This window comes from Bipolaris sorokiniana (assembly GCF_000338995.1).
Source record: "Bipolaris sorokiniana ND90Pr unplaced genomic scaffold COCSAscaffold_7, whole genome shotgun sequence".
Classification (NCBI taxonomy): Eukaryota; Fungi; Ascomycota; class Dothideomycetes; order Pleosporales; family Pleosporaceae; genus Bipolaris; species Bipolaris sorokiniana.
Genome location: NW_006911901.1, coordinates 897949 through 914859, shown reverse-complemented (window position 1 = coordinate 914859; position 16911 = coordinate 897949). Strand labels below are relative to the sequence as shown.

General features: G+C 51.8%; 8 protein-coding genes across 8 annotated transcripts; 5 read left to right on the top strand and 3 right to left on the bottom strand.

The window, feature by feature from the left end:
* Nucleotides 1-43: 43 nt before the first annotated feature.
* Nucleotides 44-3377, top strand: COCSADRAFT_36842 (uncharacterized protein). The gene is made up of 5 exons (XM_007701614.1): nt 44-304; nt 355-480; nt 527-1225; nt 1275-1461; nt 1512-3377. The coding sequence occupies exons 1-5, from the start codon at nt 113-115 to the stop codon at nt 3074-3076; spliced, it is 2769 nt and encodes a 922-aa protein (XP_007699804.1). The 5' UTR covers nt 44-112; the 3' UTR covers nt 3077-3377.
* A 532-nt stretch (nt 3378-3909) lies between these two features.
* COCSADRAFT_36841 (uncharacterized protein) lies at nt 3910-5209 on the top strand. The gene is made up of 2 exons (XM_007701613.1): nt 3910-4280; nt 4401-5209. The coding sequence occupies exons 1-2, from the start codon at nt 4035-4037 to the stop codon at nt 4959-4961; spliced, it is 807 nt and encodes a 268-aa protein (XP_007699803.1). The 5' UTR covers nt 3910-4034; the 3' UTR covers nt 4962-5209.
* A 2032-nt stretch (nt 5210-7241) lies between these two features.
* Nucleotides 7242-9277, top strand: COCSADRAFT_171324 (uncharacterized protein; the record flags this gene model as incomplete). The annotated part of the gene is made up of 4 exons (XM_007701917.1): nt 7242-7268; nt 7330-7548; nt 7605-8645; nt 8699-9277. 4 exons carry the CDS (start codon nt 7242-7244, stop codon nt 9275-9277), a joined length of 1866 nt encoding a protein of 621 aa, XP_007700107.1.
* An 851-nt stretch (nt 9278-10128) lies between these two features.
* Nucleotides 10129-10869, top strand: COCSADRAFT_65036 (uncharacterized protein; the record flags this gene model as incomplete). Its single annotated transcript, XM_007701916.1, has 1 exon — nt 10129-10869. A coding segment is annotated over one exon (741 nt), but the record flags the coding sequence as incomplete, so codon positions are not given.
* A 134-nt stretch (nt 10870-11003) lies between these two features.
* COCSADRAFT_36838 (uncharacterized protein) lies at nt 11004-11374 on the top strand. Its single transcript, XM_007701612.1, has one exon. It carries the CDS (start codon nt 11044-11046, stop codon nt 11263-11265), a length of 222 nt encoding a protein of 73 aa, XP_007699802.1. The 5' UTR covers nt 11004-11043; the 3' UTR covers nt 11266-11374.
* A 100-nt stretch (nt 11375-11474) lies between these two features.
* On the bottom strand, nt 11475-12802 carry COCSADRAFT_36837 (uncharacterized protein). The gene has a single exon (XM_007701611.1). It carries the CDS (start codon nt 12723-12725, stop codon nt 11517-11519), a length of 1209 nt encoding a protein of 402 aa, XP_007699801.1. The 5' UTR covers nt 12726-12802; the 3' UTR covers nt 11475-11516.
* Nucleotides 12803-12906: 104 nt separating this feature from the next.
* COCSADRAFT_117428 (uncharacterized protein) lies at nt 12907-14683 on the bottom strand. Its single transcript, XM_007701915.1, has 2 exons — nt 13994-14683; nt 12907-13947 (listed from the first exon to the last, which is right to left on the bottom strand). Exons 1-2 carry the CDS (start codon nt 14585-14587, stop codon nt 12988-12990), a joined length of 1554 nt encoding a protein of 517 aa, XP_007700105.1. The 5' UTR covers nt 14588-14683; the 3' UTR covers nt 12907-12987.
* A 225-nt stretch (nt 14684-14908) lies between these two features.
* On the bottom strand, nt 14909-16276 carry COCSADRAFT_89986 (uncharacterized protein; the record flags this gene model as incomplete). The annotated part of the gene is made up of 1 exon (XM_007701914.1): nt 14909-16276. The coding sequence occupies one exon, from the start codon at nt 16274-16276 to the stop codon at nt 14909-14911; it is 1368 nt and encodes a 455-aa protein (XP_007700104.1).
* Nucleotides 16277-16911: the final 635 nt, after the last annotated feature.

Here is a 16911-nt window from a genome sequence, read left to right as displayed (position 1 = left end):
ACCTAGACCCTAGAGCTCCGTCATCGCTTCGCTCGCTCCCTTGCCCGCTCAAACCATCACACGCGACCATGCAGGAACAACACCAAGGGCGTACTTTGGAGCCAGGCTGACCATGCCCACAGCAGTCCCTCCGCACGATGATACCGCCATGGGCACCGTGGGCACAGCAGACCCGGACCACCCACTCCCGTTCATGGATCGAACGCCCGCGCTCTCCCATCGCATGAAGCACGACAAGTCTATCCTGGCACTGGCACTGTCCTCGCAATACATCTTTGCCGGCACACAGGGCGGAGAGATATTGGTACGGGCAGCAGAGAATTTTGAACTTTCCTGCATCTGATGGCGTATTAGGTTTACAGCCTCGATACCTACGAGCTTCGTAGAGTCATACATGCGCACAAGGGCAGCGTGCTTGGCTTGTGCCTGTCGCAAGACCGCAAATGGCTCTTCTCGAGTGCGGCAGACCCCATTGTCAATGTCAGTGATTATTTCTGTCCACTGAGCGTGCGTACTAACTCGCCAGGTCTGGTGCACGTCGACATTCAAGCATCTCTATGCCCTCTGGTCTCCCTATGACATTGGTGACATTTTCTGTGTCGCCTACTCGTCCCAACACCATACTGTATACCTTGGCGCCCAAAATACAAGCATACAATGGTATGACTTGAAAGAAAAGGATACCCGGCCCACGCCCAGCCTCTCTTCACGCCCGACCGAGCGCAAGAACAGATTCTTTGACTCGCTCGGACCCGGTGGTGCCCAAACACCAAGGCCTGCTGGCGCAGATACAAGGCCGCGAGATGCAGCGGGTGGACAAGAACTGCAGATCGACAGTCATGACATCTGTCAGTTTGCCCACTATGGATACGTACACTGCATGCTCGTGGGGAGCGGCATACTGCCCGAAGCACCATCGGAAGAAGTGCTAGTTTCCGGAGGTGGAGACGGACGCATCCTGTTATGGAGAATAGATCCGTCACAGCGGGGCAGCATATCAGCCATCTACACACTCGAAGACGGGAGAGAAGAGGGCGAATCAATCCTGTCCCTGGTCAGAGAAGGGTCTTTCCTGTACAGCGGACGCTTCGATGGCGAAGTCAACGTGTGGGACCTGGAGACCAGGCAACTAGTGCGAAGCCTAAAGGCGAGCACTGGCGACGTGCATACCTTGTCGTTAGGCTCCGGTGCTCTGTATGCCGGTGGTAAGACTGGTGCTATGCAGGTGAGTCTTGGTATGAGCGGGCTTGAGCGGGCCAATCTGACGTGCTCAGAAATTCAACGAGCATTATGAGACCATTACGACTTTCCAAGCACACGATGGCTTGATTCTCGCATCAGCCTTCACTCGCTATGCGGAAAAGTCAATACTGGTCACGGGCGGCAATGACAACACCGTCGTCGTGTGGGAGGTTAAGGATTGCGCGGAGCCGGATGCCGCTACAAGAAGAAGCAACAATGGTGCGTACACGCTGGCATCCGTGAACCCGCACTTCTAATGTGGTGTGCAGATCTCATGGTGGAGTCTTTGAGTCAATTCGTCTCGTTTCGGACCGTATCGTCGCTGCCCAAGTATCGTGCAGACTGCCGCCGAGGTGCATCCTACCTTAGATCGGTTTTTCAGAATTTTGGTGCCGTAACCGAGATGATCAACACTACCGACTACAACCCAATAGTATTTGCCAAGTTCCGTGGTAACCCCGCCACAGCGGCATCGCGAAAGAAGATTTTGTTTTACGGCCATTACGATGTCATACCTGCAGAAAATGAGCAGCGCAAGTGGAAGCATGATCCCTTCACTCTTATAGGAGAAGGGGGCTACTTGTATGGCCGTGGCGCATCCGATAACAAAGGGCCCATCATGGCCGCCATCTATGCCGCACATGAATTGGCCAATGAGCAGAGCCTAGATTCTGACATCATTTTTCTCATCGAAGGTGAAGAGGAAAGTGGCTCTCGTGGCTTTGAAAAGGCCGTACGGGCTAGGAAAGACCTCATCGGTGACGTTGACTGGATTCTCCTAGCGAACAGCTACTGGCTCGATGACCATGTGCCATGTCTGACGTATGGACTGCGAGGCGTAATTCACGCTACTGTGCAGATTGAGAGTAAGCACCCGGACTTGCACAGTGGTGTTGACGGCAGCGCACTACTGGATGAGCCGCTCAAGGACCTCGTCATGTTGCTTTCAAAATTGACTGCTCGACATGGCAAGGTCCAGATTCCTGGTTTCTATGACCCCATCTTGCCTCTGGCTGATGATGAGAGGGAGCTGTACACTGAGATCACTAATACGCTCTTGCGCTGCAACCCTGACCTGGGCGACGCAGATGAATTGGCACAATCACTGATGCGTAGATGGCGCGAGGCTTCTCTCACTATACATCGCTTCCAGACATCGGGCCCAGACAACTCGACCATTATCCCGCGTCTTGCAAAGGCAGCTCTGTCTATCCGTCTGGTACCCAACCAAGAAGCCGGGGATGTAGCCAAGGCACTGAAGTCGTTTCTGCAAGATGAGTTTGAGCAACTCGACTCGAAAAACGAACTCAAGGTTACTATTGACCATCAAGCTGAGCCATGGTTGGGCGACTTTGGCAACGAAATATTCCAGACGCTCGAACGCGCCATCATGTCGGTATGGGGTCCGCGACTGGGCCAAAGGAGAGAGAGCATGTCAGCTGCAAAAGCCTCGGACTACTTTTCAGCGAATTCAAAGAGTGCAACAGAAGTCTCTTCTGCTACTAAGAAATCCGCTGTCCCCACAACGTCGAACACCCTAGCCAATTCTTCCGACCCGTCTCTTTCCACTGCAGTCGATCCAGGCTCTGCTGCTTCCACACCAAATCCGACGGAGGAGGAGTGTGTTCCACGCAAGCCTCTTTATATCCGTGAGGGTGGTTCCATCCCCAGTATCCGGTTCTTGGAGAAGGAATTCAATGCGCCTGCTGCGCATCTTCCGTGCGGCCAGGCAAGTGACAGTGCACATTTGGATAACGAGCGGTTGAGGTTGGTCAATCTATACAATAGTAAGAAGATTTTCAAAGAGGTATTTAGGGAGTTGCCTCGGAAATGAGGGGGGTGTTGTAGTGGTATTGGAGTTGGAGGGTTAGTCAATGGACTGTGAAGTGATCTTTTTTTTTCCCACATAAAATCAGTGATTATTTTGTAGTGAATAGGGAGGTGTAAGTTCAGGAGAGTTGAATGCTTGAACAATGTGCCTTTGGCTATATTCAACATGGCCATGGCGTGGTTTTTGATACTTGATACCGCATGAAGTTTGTTACACAATTTCGTACTAGCCCATGGAGCCATGTATTATTACTCGAAACCCATTTTGTATTAGAAAAAATGAATAGCGCTGACGAAATGGTTCTTGCTTTCCACACCTTGCACCATACCCGTATTACTACTACGCCCCCCCCGCATTCTGTCCCGAGTGGGGTAAGAGTAAGCTTCCCAACCTCTTGTTTTCCGCCAAAAGACACCAGCCCCCCTTGTTGTTCTATCGTTCCCCTTTGCACCCTGCGTCCCTGCAGTATCTATTTTCCCAAAGGCATCTAATTGCCGTATTCCCGATTGATTCGTCGTGAGATCAGGTTGGCTTGTTACTTGTTCTGTTGAGCAGCAGCACAAGCACAGACCAGAAGAGAGGATCAGCTACTAAACCCAAATCGAGGCAGAGATCAGACCAGAGTTGCACCTTTTTTGCGCGTCTTGTTCAAGGTAAGGATGGTTCCGGCCGCGGAAGTGCGGGATGTTGTACCTCAAAGTTTGAAACGAGAATAGGGGCTCATATGTGTGTGTGTGTGTAGAATGCAGGGCGTACTTACGAGTTGGGACGTGGGACTAACTGAGTCATCCAGGTGATAAGTTGGCAGGTGGTTTATTTTTGTCTGAAGCTGACGCATCTTTGTCGTTTCTCTTCTCACAATACATGACGAGATAGAACGATTGGAACGCATTCACTCAGCTTCTCAGCAGCACGGTCAAAAACATCGAGTTCTTATTAGTAATAAAGGAAGAAAGAGAAAATGGGAGTCTTTTATGAAACAATTCCGGATAGCCTGGTATCATGGATCCATGAACAGAAAATGTTCTGGGTGGGCACCGCACCGCTGGCAGGCAATGGTCACATTAACATTTCGCCCAAGGGGGGCCAGGGACAGCAGTTTGGGGTGCTGGATGAACGCACGTTTTGGTACATGGATATGACGGGGAGTGGGGTGGAGACGACTGCGCATTTGCATGAGCCGGGGAATGGGCGGATTTGCGTAATGGTAAGTTCCCAGTTTGCTTCCTCTTTCTCCTCACAAGATGGGCGGGTTTGCGAGTCACGACGAAAATACATACCATGACAGTTTTTGTCTAACAGCAGCTGAAAACATCATACTTTGTAGTTCACAGCATTCACGGGACCCCCCAAAATCGTTCGAATCTGGGGCACAGGACGGGCGCTGGAAAACGGAACCCCAGAGTACGAAGCTTTCGTGCAAGACCGCAAGCTCTCATCAGCATTCAGCTCGCGCAGCATCATCGTCGTCGACGTGCACCAGTGCGGAACGTCGTGCGGCTTCTCCGTCCCGTACTACGACTTCGTGGGCCACCGGGATATCCTCGAGAAGCACTTTGCGACTAAGCAGAAAAAGTACGAGGAAGGGAACAAGGAAGAGTCAATTGACAGGTATTGGGCGTGGAAGAGTCAGAAGAGTATTGATGGGCTGCCGGGCATGAAGAGGGGGATCGAGTTTGCGGAGAAGGAAGGCGTGGCGCCGTTGAAGAAGATGGTGGGGAGGTATGCGCCTGAGAACCAGGCGAGGGAGGGGGCGAGGGAGAAGTTGGAGCCGGTGCATTTGCTGCTTGTGTTGTTGCTGGGGATCGTGATTGGGGGTGCGATGGCGCTGAGTGTTGTTACGCCGGAGCGGTTGCAGGCGTTGAGAGAGAAGAGTGTGGTTGTGTGAGTAGGTATGGAGAAGAAACGTTGTGTCTGGGACTTTTTTTTTTAGTTATCTTGCTGTGACGTAGCAATTATGTAGTAGTGTGGCGTTTCTCATTGTTGATGCGTCAGAATGCGAGTGTCTTTGGGGAGAACAAAGAGCGGGCTTAGTAGATGGTCATGTGACTGGCGCCGAGGACTACTACACCACGTATGGATGAGGTTGCATTGACGAACGGATATCTCGGTCTTGGGACCTGGCTGGCGAAGGGATATCACTGCTTATTGCAGGGCAGAGTGGTGCGGGTCGTGGCGTTTATGCCGCGGCCGTTGAACAGATGGAGTATACGAGACGGGCGTCGAGGCGTGCTAGGCGTGCTAAGCGGGTGTGGGATGGGATGGCGAAGCGAGGAACAAGTGGGGGGCCTGGGCCAACCCACCGCTACCTCAGTGTCGGGAAGGTGCAAGCGGTCCCATTACTCTAAAAGTATACATGTGTTTGCCCATTGGTGCCGTATGTGTGCGTGTACGTGTGCGTGTAGTATCAATAGGCGCGCTCCCGTGGTTTGCGCGCATGCATGGGGCGGGCCCTGAGCACCCACAGACACAGACACAGACACAGACAGATAGAATACTTATGCACGTGCTGACTTTTGTTATCCCGCGTGCTGATAGACGATATCGTCGTTTCCCCACCAAGGCGGGCAATTTAAAGGGCCCGGTAACGAGCGATAGGCAAAATTCCCATATACACTACACTGCACACATACATATGTACGTACATAATACATATAGACGCCAAGCTCACGTGCGCGCTGAGACTTGCCGAGGCCTAGCTTGCACCTGCCCCAGGGCTTAATCTATCCAACCGACAATGGCGATCGTTCCAATCCCCGGCCTTTGCTCTATCAATCCAACACACACATGACGTTCGATATACGCCAAAGGAATGCCGCTCCTCAGCCGCCCTCGTAAAGGATAAGCACCATGGTTTATCGTATTGTAATACTAACGCCCGCGCCGTCCTGTCGGCGCAACCCCCCAATGCCCTAACAGCGACACGATTGGCTGACTCGGACCCAGTCTTCCGAGCAAACATTATCACCACGATAGAGGAGTACAAGGAGAAAAAAATCTGTCGTGGACTCGGATCCTCCTCGGTCGCATCGCAAAGCTTATCTCACGCCTCAATGGTTCTGTCATGTCTTGTCAGTGTGTGTGTGTGTGTAAAAGCGGTGGGCGCCGATGTTTCTGGCGCTGAGGGGCAAGCCAGAGACGCCTTGTCCGACGCCCAGGTCTTGGGGGCCCAGAGAATATTCCAACATACGACGACGCGGTGGATCTCTAATGAGCGGCTGCGAGTCTGGGGGCGAATGGGCGAATGGTAGCGCGGATGGTGTGCTTGGCCAAGTCAGCGGTACTGGCTAAGACCCCAAGCTTCCAGCCATTATCTTGTTCTCCCCGGGCTAAGCGGGCGGCGAACGGCCGTGGCACACACACACCCCTGGTCGGTCTTATCCGATCTCTGTGGTGTCTTGTTCTTCTGTTGCATATCTCGACACCATTGTTCTCTGATATCGCCCGCAAAGACCAGTGGTTGGCTGGTTGGCCTGATGGCACCATAGGGCGACCCGCAAATAGCCGCATTCAGGCCCTCAGCAACCTGATACCTCGACGAGGGCATGCATGGCCCGCACACCCATCCGCCGGGTCTAGAGAAGCAAATGGGACGGTGGTAGCGCATCTGGGCGGTGCTTGGGAGGGCTGGTAGCGGGGTAGCGGTGCCCTCCTTTAGGCAGGAGATAAGAACAAGGCCATGCCACCTGGGCGCCACCGCGAATTGTTATCTTGCACGGGGCAAGCTCTCTTGTCCTCCAGCTTGCCAGTGGTGGTTAGCAACTTGGCGAGGCTTGAGTAGGCCGTACCGCCTCGGCGATGCGGTGCGAAAACAGCTTCGTGCCGCTCTATTCACTCACGCGCCGATTGCCCTCTTAGGTGTCCCAGCCGCGGTGGCAATGCCCGCTGTGCTGATGCCACATACCGCGACACTGTCAATACACCGCTGATCCTTGCTCCAGCGTGCGCGCCTTCCTCATTTGGCCTCAGCCTGGGGAGCACGATGTTGGTCCCGTCATTTGCGTGCTCTAATTAAATACACCTTCACTCGGCCATTCTCACAGCTTCTGCTTCTTCAGGGCCTTCTCTCTCTCACTCTTCCTCACTGCGACAATCCATATAGCTGCCATTGGCTGCTCTTCGCAACAGGCCCAGATCCCCCGGTCATTCTCTTCCACCACCGCCCAACATGCCTGTCGGCGACGCTGGTGAAGTCGTACGTCCCACTCTCGCAAATAAACAATGCCGTTGCAATGCCCTCCTAACACGTTCTGCAGCAAGCCGTTGGCTTGGACCCTGCCCTAGTTGACGCCTCGGGTGACCCCACACGCCAGCACCCTGAGCAACACACCGTTGGCGCCCCCGCCTACCTTCACTCCGAGGGAAAGGCCACGCTTCAGGATGCCTATCTCTCAGAGGAAGATGATTTCCCCACCGAGGAGGAGCTCGCTACCCTTCCTCGTGTCCCTGCCAGGATTCCATGGAAGATCTTCACTGTACGTTTCTCCTCACGCCAACTGCACGTGAGAACCACGCTGACCCCATTGACTAGATTGCGTTTGTCGAATTGGTTGAGCGCATGAGTTACTACGGTACTGTTGCCGTCTACTCCAACTACATCGCTAAGCCCCTCTTAACCCCTACTGGTGCTGCCACCAAACCCAGCGATGCTGAAGCCCAGCCTGGTGCCCTGGGCATGGGCAAGCAAGTTGCCTTCAGCTTGACCACTTTCAACGCCTTCTGGGTCTACGTCTGCCCCCTTTTCGGTGCATGGATTGCCGACACCTACCTCGGTCGTTTCAAGACTATTCTCTACTCCGTCCTTGTTGCTGAAGTCGGTCACCTTATCCTCGTCGCTTCCGCCGCCCCTGGGGTCCTCAAGAACCCCGACACTGCTCTCGGCGTCTTCATTCTCGGTCTCATCATCATGGGTCTCGGAACTGGAACCTTCAAGCCTAACATTGCTCCCCTCATTGCCGAGCAGATTCCCCAGGAGAAGATGCGTGTTGAGACCCGTGGCACCACTCGCGTCATTGTTGACCCTGCTGTCACCACCACCCGCATCTACAACTGGTTCTACTTCTTCATCAACATTGGAGCGCTTGTCGGTCAGATTAGCATGGTTTACGCTGAGCGATACGTTGGTTTCTGGCTGGCTTACTTGATCCCTACCGTCATGTTCATCGTTGCCCTTCCCGTTTTGATCTTCTGCAAGAAGTTCTACATCCTCCGCCCCCCGAGCGGCAACGTCATGGGCCCTGCTTTCAAGCTTCTCTTCAAGGCGCTCGGTGGTGGCATGACTGCCAACCCCCTCACAACCTGGAAGAACTGGAACAACGGCACCATGTGGAACTCCGTCAAGCCTTCCACTCTTGGCGCCAACAAGCCTAGCTGGTACAACTTTGATGACGCCTGGGTCGATGAGGTTGCTCGTGGATTTGCCGCTTGCTCTGTTTTTTTCTGGGTCCCCATCTTTTGGCTTGCCTACCGCCAGATGGACTCTAACCTTACCCAAATGTGCGCGACCATGAAGCTTGGTGGTGTCCCCAACGACATTCTCTCCAACCTTGACCCCATTGCCATTATCATCATTGTAAGTTTGACTCGGCGCTGCTGATTCCGAAAATGTTACTAACTTGACCTCAGGTGCCAATCATGGATACCGTCATCTACCCCTTCCTCCGCAAGCGTGGAATCCGCTTCACCCCCATCAAGAAGATCACTGCTGGTTTCATTCTCGGAGCCTTCGCCATGGTCTGGGCCGCCGTTCTCCAGCACTACATCTACAAGACCTCTGGCTACTACGAGACCCACGACCCCGACTACAAGACTGACATCTCCGTCTGGGCCGTTACCGGTGTCTACGTCCTCATTGCCATTTCCGAAATTTTCGCTTCGGTCACCACCCTCGAGTACGCTTTCACCAAGGCGCCCAAGAACATGAGGTCTCTTGTGCAGTCCGTCCAGCTCTTCACAACTGCTTTCTCCGCCGCTCTCGCCCAGGCTTTCACTCCTCTTACTGCTGACCCCCACATCACCTGGAACTACGGCAGTGTCGCCATCATCTCTTTCGTCACCGGTATTGCTTTCTTCTTCGCCTACCGTACCATGGACAAGCAGGAAGACTCGCTCAACCTGTTGCCCACTGGTCACCTTGGTACGGAGGAGCAGGCGGCCGACATTGAGAGGCGTCAGAGTGTCACCGCCACTGCTGAGAAGCACTAAATGTCTCGCATTGATGTAAATGATGCGAGGTGATTTGTTAGACATTTTACTGTTCAATGCTGAAAAACGATGATATACCCCAAACTCATGTGTTCAAGAAGTGCAATGAGATTGATTGCATGTTCGCTGTCGCGGCCGGCAACATGCTCTATACCTAGTCCCGAATTAATACAAAATGTTTGTTCAAAATAAGCTCTATTTGCTATGACTTGTGAAATGATTACCTTTGTTGCAGAGGTTGTTGGTCATGCCTTAAAATAACTGTATTCGACGTTCCTCTATCAATTCTTAGGTATATAATTACTCATTTGCAATCCATGGTTGTTCCCCAACATTTGGGTTCTTGACAGGTGTTGATTGGGGTTGCTTAGGGCGGTATCTCGGTGTTCCATGTCGTGTACCATGGTTGAGCACTATGTCGACTACAAGCACCAATGGTACCATTCGCTTTTATCTTGTCGCAATGCCAACTAATATATATCAACGTCCCCCTGGCCCCGTCAACTTTTACAAGCTTTTGACATCTTCTTACTTCTCAGACAGCGAGACAGTGTGCACCAGCGGGGGTTCTCACAGTGATCACACATATACCACAATAACAGCCACAACAACGCGCCGATATGTCTGACACAGACTCACAATGCTGGCCTCACAGCACACTCCTCACAATGCCGTCCAACACGGATTATATAAAAGTTCTCAACAGGCTTTCTCCCTTTTGGAATGAACAGCTAGACGACTGTACAACTCTTTCAGCCTTTGTTTCGCATCCGCCAAAACGCAAAACAACAAAGTTTAAATCAATATACCATCCAAGCTACTACTATCCAGAAATGGCTTCCTTCGCTTCTCCAATGACACCAGCAGAACTGAAATACGTTCTGGAAGCGAAGACACGAGACAATGGACTCACGCAATCTGGGATTCTCCAGTGCTGGCTACAAGGGATCATCGGGACCAACATGCCTCTCAGCATGAGCAACAGTGCAGCAACCCTCGCACTTCAGGACGCTACCATAGTTGGGCTAGATGCAGAATGGTACGAGCACGACTCGTCTTTGATAACTGAACTGGGTGTCTGCATCCTCGATCCTCGGAGCATTCTCAAACCTAGCAGTACCAGTACCATAGGTCCGTCATCAGTGTGGGACATTCTCGCGGCGCTGGAAACCCACCACGTACGTATCAAGCCGCACGCGCACCTGGTCAACAAAGACTTCTGCAGCGGATATCCCGAGAACTTCCAATTCGGAAGTACAACCTTTGCAAGCATCCCAACCGCCCAAGAAATGCTGCGGTCCATCTTCCTCCGCCACGACGAACATGCCTTCCCTCGCCCCATCATCTTCATCGGGCATGCTGTAGACAACGATTATGAAGTCCTCAAGCAGCGCTTCGGCATCGATGTCTTAAGTCTAGGCATAATCGTCTCAACCCTTGACACCCAAACCATAGCCATAGAACAGTCACTCTCCCCCATGAACCGTCAGATCTCATTAAAAAATCTCCTCGCACACTACGGAATCCAAGAGCAGTACCTGCACAACGCAGGCAACGATATCGTAACCACCCTCATCACCGCCCTCCTCATGACCCATCCCACCACCTCCTCCCCAACACCCTCAACCCTCGCCTACGCAAACCTCAAACCCCTCCTCACAGCCTCCAATACCGCCTCCTCCCCGCACCACCCCTCCTACGGCCAACTCCGCTTCTGTACAAAATGCGACTCGCAGCTGCACACTCTGCGGCACTGCAAAGTATCAATGCTACACTGCGAGTTTTGCGCTGGAGACCCGGAGTTAGTGGCGCAGTCCCATACGCATAAGACGGAGAAGTGTGTCGAGGGTGCGAGGGCGAAGAAGGCGAGGAGGACGCAGAATGCGGTGCCGTGTCAGTGGTGTGTGCAGAGTACGGATCCGAAGAGGTATAAGGGGAGGGAGGCGTATGGGCATGATAATGGGGAGTGTCCGTTTTTGGAGGGGTAGTAAGATGGGCAGAGATGTCTCGATTTTCTTTTTTCTGTTTGGGGAATTTGCTGTGGGGGAGTTTTTTTTTTGGATATTGTAAGTACTTTGAGAGTACTTCTTAGAGCTGATCCTCTTTTGTTTTGTTTTTGTTGGATAGATGAAGTAGTTAGCAAGTCGTAACATTCCCCATGATTTCCTAAATTTAAAAAAAAAACTTATTTAAAACATATCCGTTCCATTGGCCTACATGCTCGTCTCAACGTAACTAACTACTTCCCCATAACCCCCTCCATCCACGGATACACCGTAGCATTCGCCTCGGGATACCCCATATGCAGTCTCTCCCTCAAAAACCTCATCTCCTTCGGACTCCCATACTCCGCCAGCAACATACTATCCTCAACCGGCATACACCCATCCAAGACGCCATTCACAAGCAACAACCTGCAACTCGCCATCCCTGCCCCAACAACCGCTACGCCCTCTCCTTTGCCACTAACAAGACTAAACTCATCCTGACACTTCTCCATTACCTCCTCAAACGAATCATACCCATACTTCTGTCTATACGCCTCCTCAAGCCCAAACGGGTACTCGTGCTTCTCCACCTGTGCAAGCCACTCGCGCCCAATGTAGTGATGCGTCCCCGCGCCGTGCCCCACGCTGCCAACCAGCTTTGTGCGATGTGTGTGCGCGAGACGGATAGCGTAGTAGCCGCCTGCACTTAGCCCCCACGCAAGGACTTTACCCGCATCGAGATAAGGGGTTTCGGCGATCCAGTCGAGGATGCTGGAGAAGAGGCGGTCCGGGGATAAAGGGTCGCGTTTGTTGGCGGGGCAATCGACGGTTGTGCCGGGGATGTCGCAGAGGACGGTGGCCCAGCCGCGGTTGAGGTGTTCTTGGGTTCGCTCCGTGTTGTCAGGGCGGTGGCCGTCGAGGCCGGTAATGAGGAGGATAGTAGGGAAGGGTCCATCGCCGGGGGGTTTTCGAACGTAGACGGGGATTTCGGGGCCGTCGCCGTTGGAGGCGTGCTTGTGCGGTATGTTGATGTCGTGCATGGGTTGATCCCAGAGTTGGGTACCGCGGAAGTAGACTTTTTTCTGCTCTTCAAAGACTTTCTTCTTGAGTTCTGTGCCGATGTATGGGAATCGGGCTAGTCTGTATACGGCATTTGCGTTTAGATACAACTTCTTCGCGGCCTCCTCGTCCTTGGTCTCCATATCTTGTGCCTCTTTGGCTAGTCTTTGGGCAGTGGGTAGAAAGGCGTTGGTGTATGCGTCTTCATAAGGATCGTTGATATTATTGTCGATGAGGTGCTTGAAAATAGGTTCAAAATCTTCAAACTTTCCGTCGTGGAACGGATAGACGCCTTTGGTGCAGGGAAACTTCCAGCGTTGTTCCCATAGCTTCTGGATGCTTCCGCGGTGACCGTACTCCTTTGTGAAGAGATCACCCAAAATCCAAGTTCCGTCAGGCATGGTGTGGAACAATTCGTAAATATACTGAAAAACAAAAGACTAGAGCAATGTCTCAATGACCCTGCATAGAGTGATCCATTGCTCGTATGGCTGTATAAAGTATCATGTTCGGCATTGGCGGGGCCGGATTGGATCGACTCGGCCCGGACGGGCCCCCAAACGGGTTTCAAGACTCAACTTTAAAAGAGTCTTGGACGTTACAAAGTCACCATAGTTCATTCTTAGAGGTGGGAATTAGTGAGCATTTCTGAACCGTGCTAGCTTAAGGATACTCCTCATTGTTCTCCTCGCCAGCCTTGTGCTTCACATATTCCCTCAACACTTGCACAAGCTTTGCTCTCCCATCTTTTCTTTCGAATACTTGTGCATGGTCCACTGTAGGCCACCATATAGATTCCATACCATGGCCTTTCCATTCAGAGTCTTTCCAACTGTGATCCTCGCCCTTGAGATCGGCGTTATTCAAATACTTGCCAACAGTCTGGGTGTCGACAATAAGATCCCGCCCACCAAGGCTCACAGTCACATCCCGACCTCGCAAATCCTCTTTCCAAAGAATATTCTGTGCCCAGAAAAAGTGGCGCGCTAACGTATGTGCGACCATCATATCGGTTGACGCAAAGTAGTACAGCTGATGTTCGTTTGCACCTCGCGGATGACGCGCTGTAAAGTTGTATGCAACGTCTGGAAGGTGAAGAAGAAATGTAACTGGGTCGATGAAGACCATGGGTCCAATTTTTGCAGCGGTGGTAGGGTTTTGAATGAGATGTGTGGAGATCACAGAGCCGTAGGAATGGCTACCAAGGACTACTTTGTCGAAGCCATGGCGCTCAAGGATCATATCAATCTGACGGCACATCTCATCTCTTCCAGGCATGGACTCGGTGATGCGGAAGCTAATGGGCATGAGTTCGATCGCAATGACACCGACTTGGCCATCCTGGGCTGCAAGTGGATCGTGTTTGTTGATCTCGGCTAAGAACTCGACATATGGGTGTAGGCCGATACCAATTCCGTGGATAAAGAGGATAGGTAAGCGTGTTCTCGAGGTGTGTGGCCTATACCAGTAGCTCAGGTTTCGAGCGGGCGAAATGTTGCGTGTAGTGAGACTTGCTAGGCGTGGTGGAAAGACAGCCAACGTGTTGCGGATATGGGTGCGAAAGTGCATGAAGCCAGCATAGCGCAGGCGAACGGCTGTGATGGTGTCGACAAGCATCACAATCTGGTCTGGTCAGTATCTCATGAGCACAAAATAACAATGTACATACCATGTACCACAGAAACGGTCGGTGAGCCATGTTCACCTGGTCAATAGTCAAGCGCAGGCTCTTTGCGCTGCCCATACCAGGCGCTAGCTTCCGCCCCAACATCGTTTCAATACCATCGGCATACTCATTCAATTCGTTGTCTTCTGAATGGCTCTGCTCCGGATGTGCCTGCCTCTTCTTCATGCGCTCATCATCGCTTTCGGTACCGCGATTCAATAGCGCCCACGCAAAAAACTCGCGCACATTCTCTCGTCTCACCTCTCCAGGCCTGGCGCCCAGAAACCATCTGCTGATATAATATTCTGGGTGAGGGATCTTATCCCAGCATCGCCAGAAAAGTTCCTTCCTTTCTTCCTGTGGGAGTAACGGGGGATGTTGTGCTGATGCCTGGAGCGTGCGCTTGCGGGGTATGTACACAAGAAGCCAAAATGCCGTCTCGATAGCGCTCCATGTTAGCAAAAATCGACGAAAGGCTGTATGAGGAGGCTCGGCGATACTGAACGAAACCCAGAATATGCTGAAGGGCGTGATCGCGCGTAACCCTAAGATGCACGTCCGGATAAATATGTACTTTGGCACCGTATGATCGATCATGATCGCAGCAAATGGTGCTCGAGACCGTTCTCAGGTTTCCCGCAGTCTCATACGAAAAAGGTGAGAAGTTATTGTAATATCACAAACATGTTGGCTGTTGATAGACGGGAACTCCACCTTCTGAAGGCACCGATGACGCGGGCACTTGCGAATTTCTTAGTCAGCCTCACCCTGTCATCTGATCATCTTGCATATCATTATCTTAATTATTGCTGCCTGAGAATATAACCAAAATTCTAATCTAGTGTTTGTACGCTGATATCCAAACGAATAACACTTCCCTCTAGGCCTGTCCGAAACGCCTCAGATCTTTTATATAGTCTAAGAAGATTGGTCTGACCCATCACGTGACGAATGTCCACCACCTGAGCCACGACGGTAGCCACGACGCTTGCCAAAATTGCTGTTGGATCCATTTTCAGGTCCTTCTCTCCAAATATCGTTCCATGGTTGTTTCCTGCGGCCTTCGTGGGTATCCTCCTGCCCATTTGGCTTCGTAGAGTGCGAAACCTGACTGGGCGAAAAAGAATGGTAATGGTCTTTATCGCGCGAATGGGGTCGACCGTGGTCATCAGAAGAGGAATCCCCGCGTGGATCGTGTTTGTTCCTTTTCTTTTTCTGGGCTCGTGCCAACGCATCTCTCTCTCGCCGTCGAGCTGCGTTGTCCTTGGCAACGCACATGCAATGTGCTGAGATGTGTTCCTCGCCGGGTTCGAGTTGGCACTTGTTGGACTTGCACTCGTCACAATGAAGACCTGTCGCTTTGCAGGCGGATTTCATATGTCCGGATTGACCACATCTCCAACAGTACTCTTCTACACCGCCAATCGATTTGAAGTTGGTGACGCTATACTGCTCGATATCAGTGGCCACTTCGAGCATCCTATGCTTCAAGTGCTTCCTGCATGCGTGTTCACCAAGCCCAATCTGAAAGGCAGAAATCAATGTGCGGCCCGCATCGTTAGCCGCGGTGTGGGGGTCACTATGCTCGAACCACAGATTTTCCACAAGTCGCTTCAGCCCAATCTGTTCCTTGTGAGGCATGTTCCAGCACTTCCCCTCTCGAGCAAGAACTTGTGTATCAATGTATCGGACCACCGTGCCAAGGGGGTCCATGTCAAATTCGATCGCTTTGTGCTTCAGATTGTTCTTGTCGTGGCTAACATCATGACCCAGGACGACAATGGGATGATTTCCTTTCAACCCAGAAACGCCCTTGATAGGTTGGACAAACAAATCGTGCATTATCTGGCGTGCTTGGGCAAAGGTGACAAAACGGCCTTTTCCAAATCGGTTGCCAAGTACCCCTCGAGATTGGGGATTCTGGTTTGGCAAATGCGATGTCTCTATCATCCGTAGCAAGTAGAATTGTACTTGCTGCATTAAATGCTCTCCAAAATCTCCAAAATCTTCCCTATTCACAAGCGACACAACATCTTGCCGGGAAAAGGTAGCGATACCCACTTCGGTCGTCTCTTCCGTGTTGTTAGACCAGTGTTCGCAGTCCAGACACACCACGATGATGTGGTTGGCAGCTTCTCGTGCAAAATCAGGAATGTTGGAAATGTGGTTCATTCCAATGCAGTGTTTCCACACTTCAATATCTGTGAGTTGACGAAAGCGGCTTTCGAGTACTTTAATAGCAGAATCTTGCTGTTGCTGCGCAGCTACTGCAAAAGGAATGTTCATTGAGAAAGACGTCGACTCGGCACTGTAGGACGTAGTGAATGCGGTATCCATAGCGAGCGTGGTATCCATGGCGATCTATAACAAATATAACCGGTTATAACAACAAGGCTCCAGGCTCCAGGCGCCAGAGGCGTAATGATGTAGCTACTCGGGCTGAGTTCTTGAGTTGAGAGTTGAAAGCCAAGGCCTGGAAGTTGCGCTGACGCCAGACAAAAGACTGAAATGGAACTGGAAAGATGGAAAGAGCCACCATCTATCAGCTTGTGCTCACAAACAGGACATTTGAGTAAACAATATGAGAAGCAGTGGAGAGTGTGTGAGAGATGCTGCAAGCCTGGGTTGAAGCCGGCTTAGCAAACAAATGGGTACTGGTGAGACGATATTGGTGAAGGTGAATGCGCGGGGGTCTCGGATCGATGGGAGTAGTTTAAGGCCCGGGGTTTTCCCATGAAACTGGCTTGAATAACAAAATTTATGACTTACAAGTATGGGTTCGTGTTGGAAGAAGATTTAGCGTCTGAGTCGAGTGTTGTGCGTAGATTTGCTATCGTGACGGCTGGCCCTAGGCAAGCCTACACCATACCCTTGCTCTTTTTTCTACAAACTAGTTCTAGTCACAGACTCTGCAAGAATCA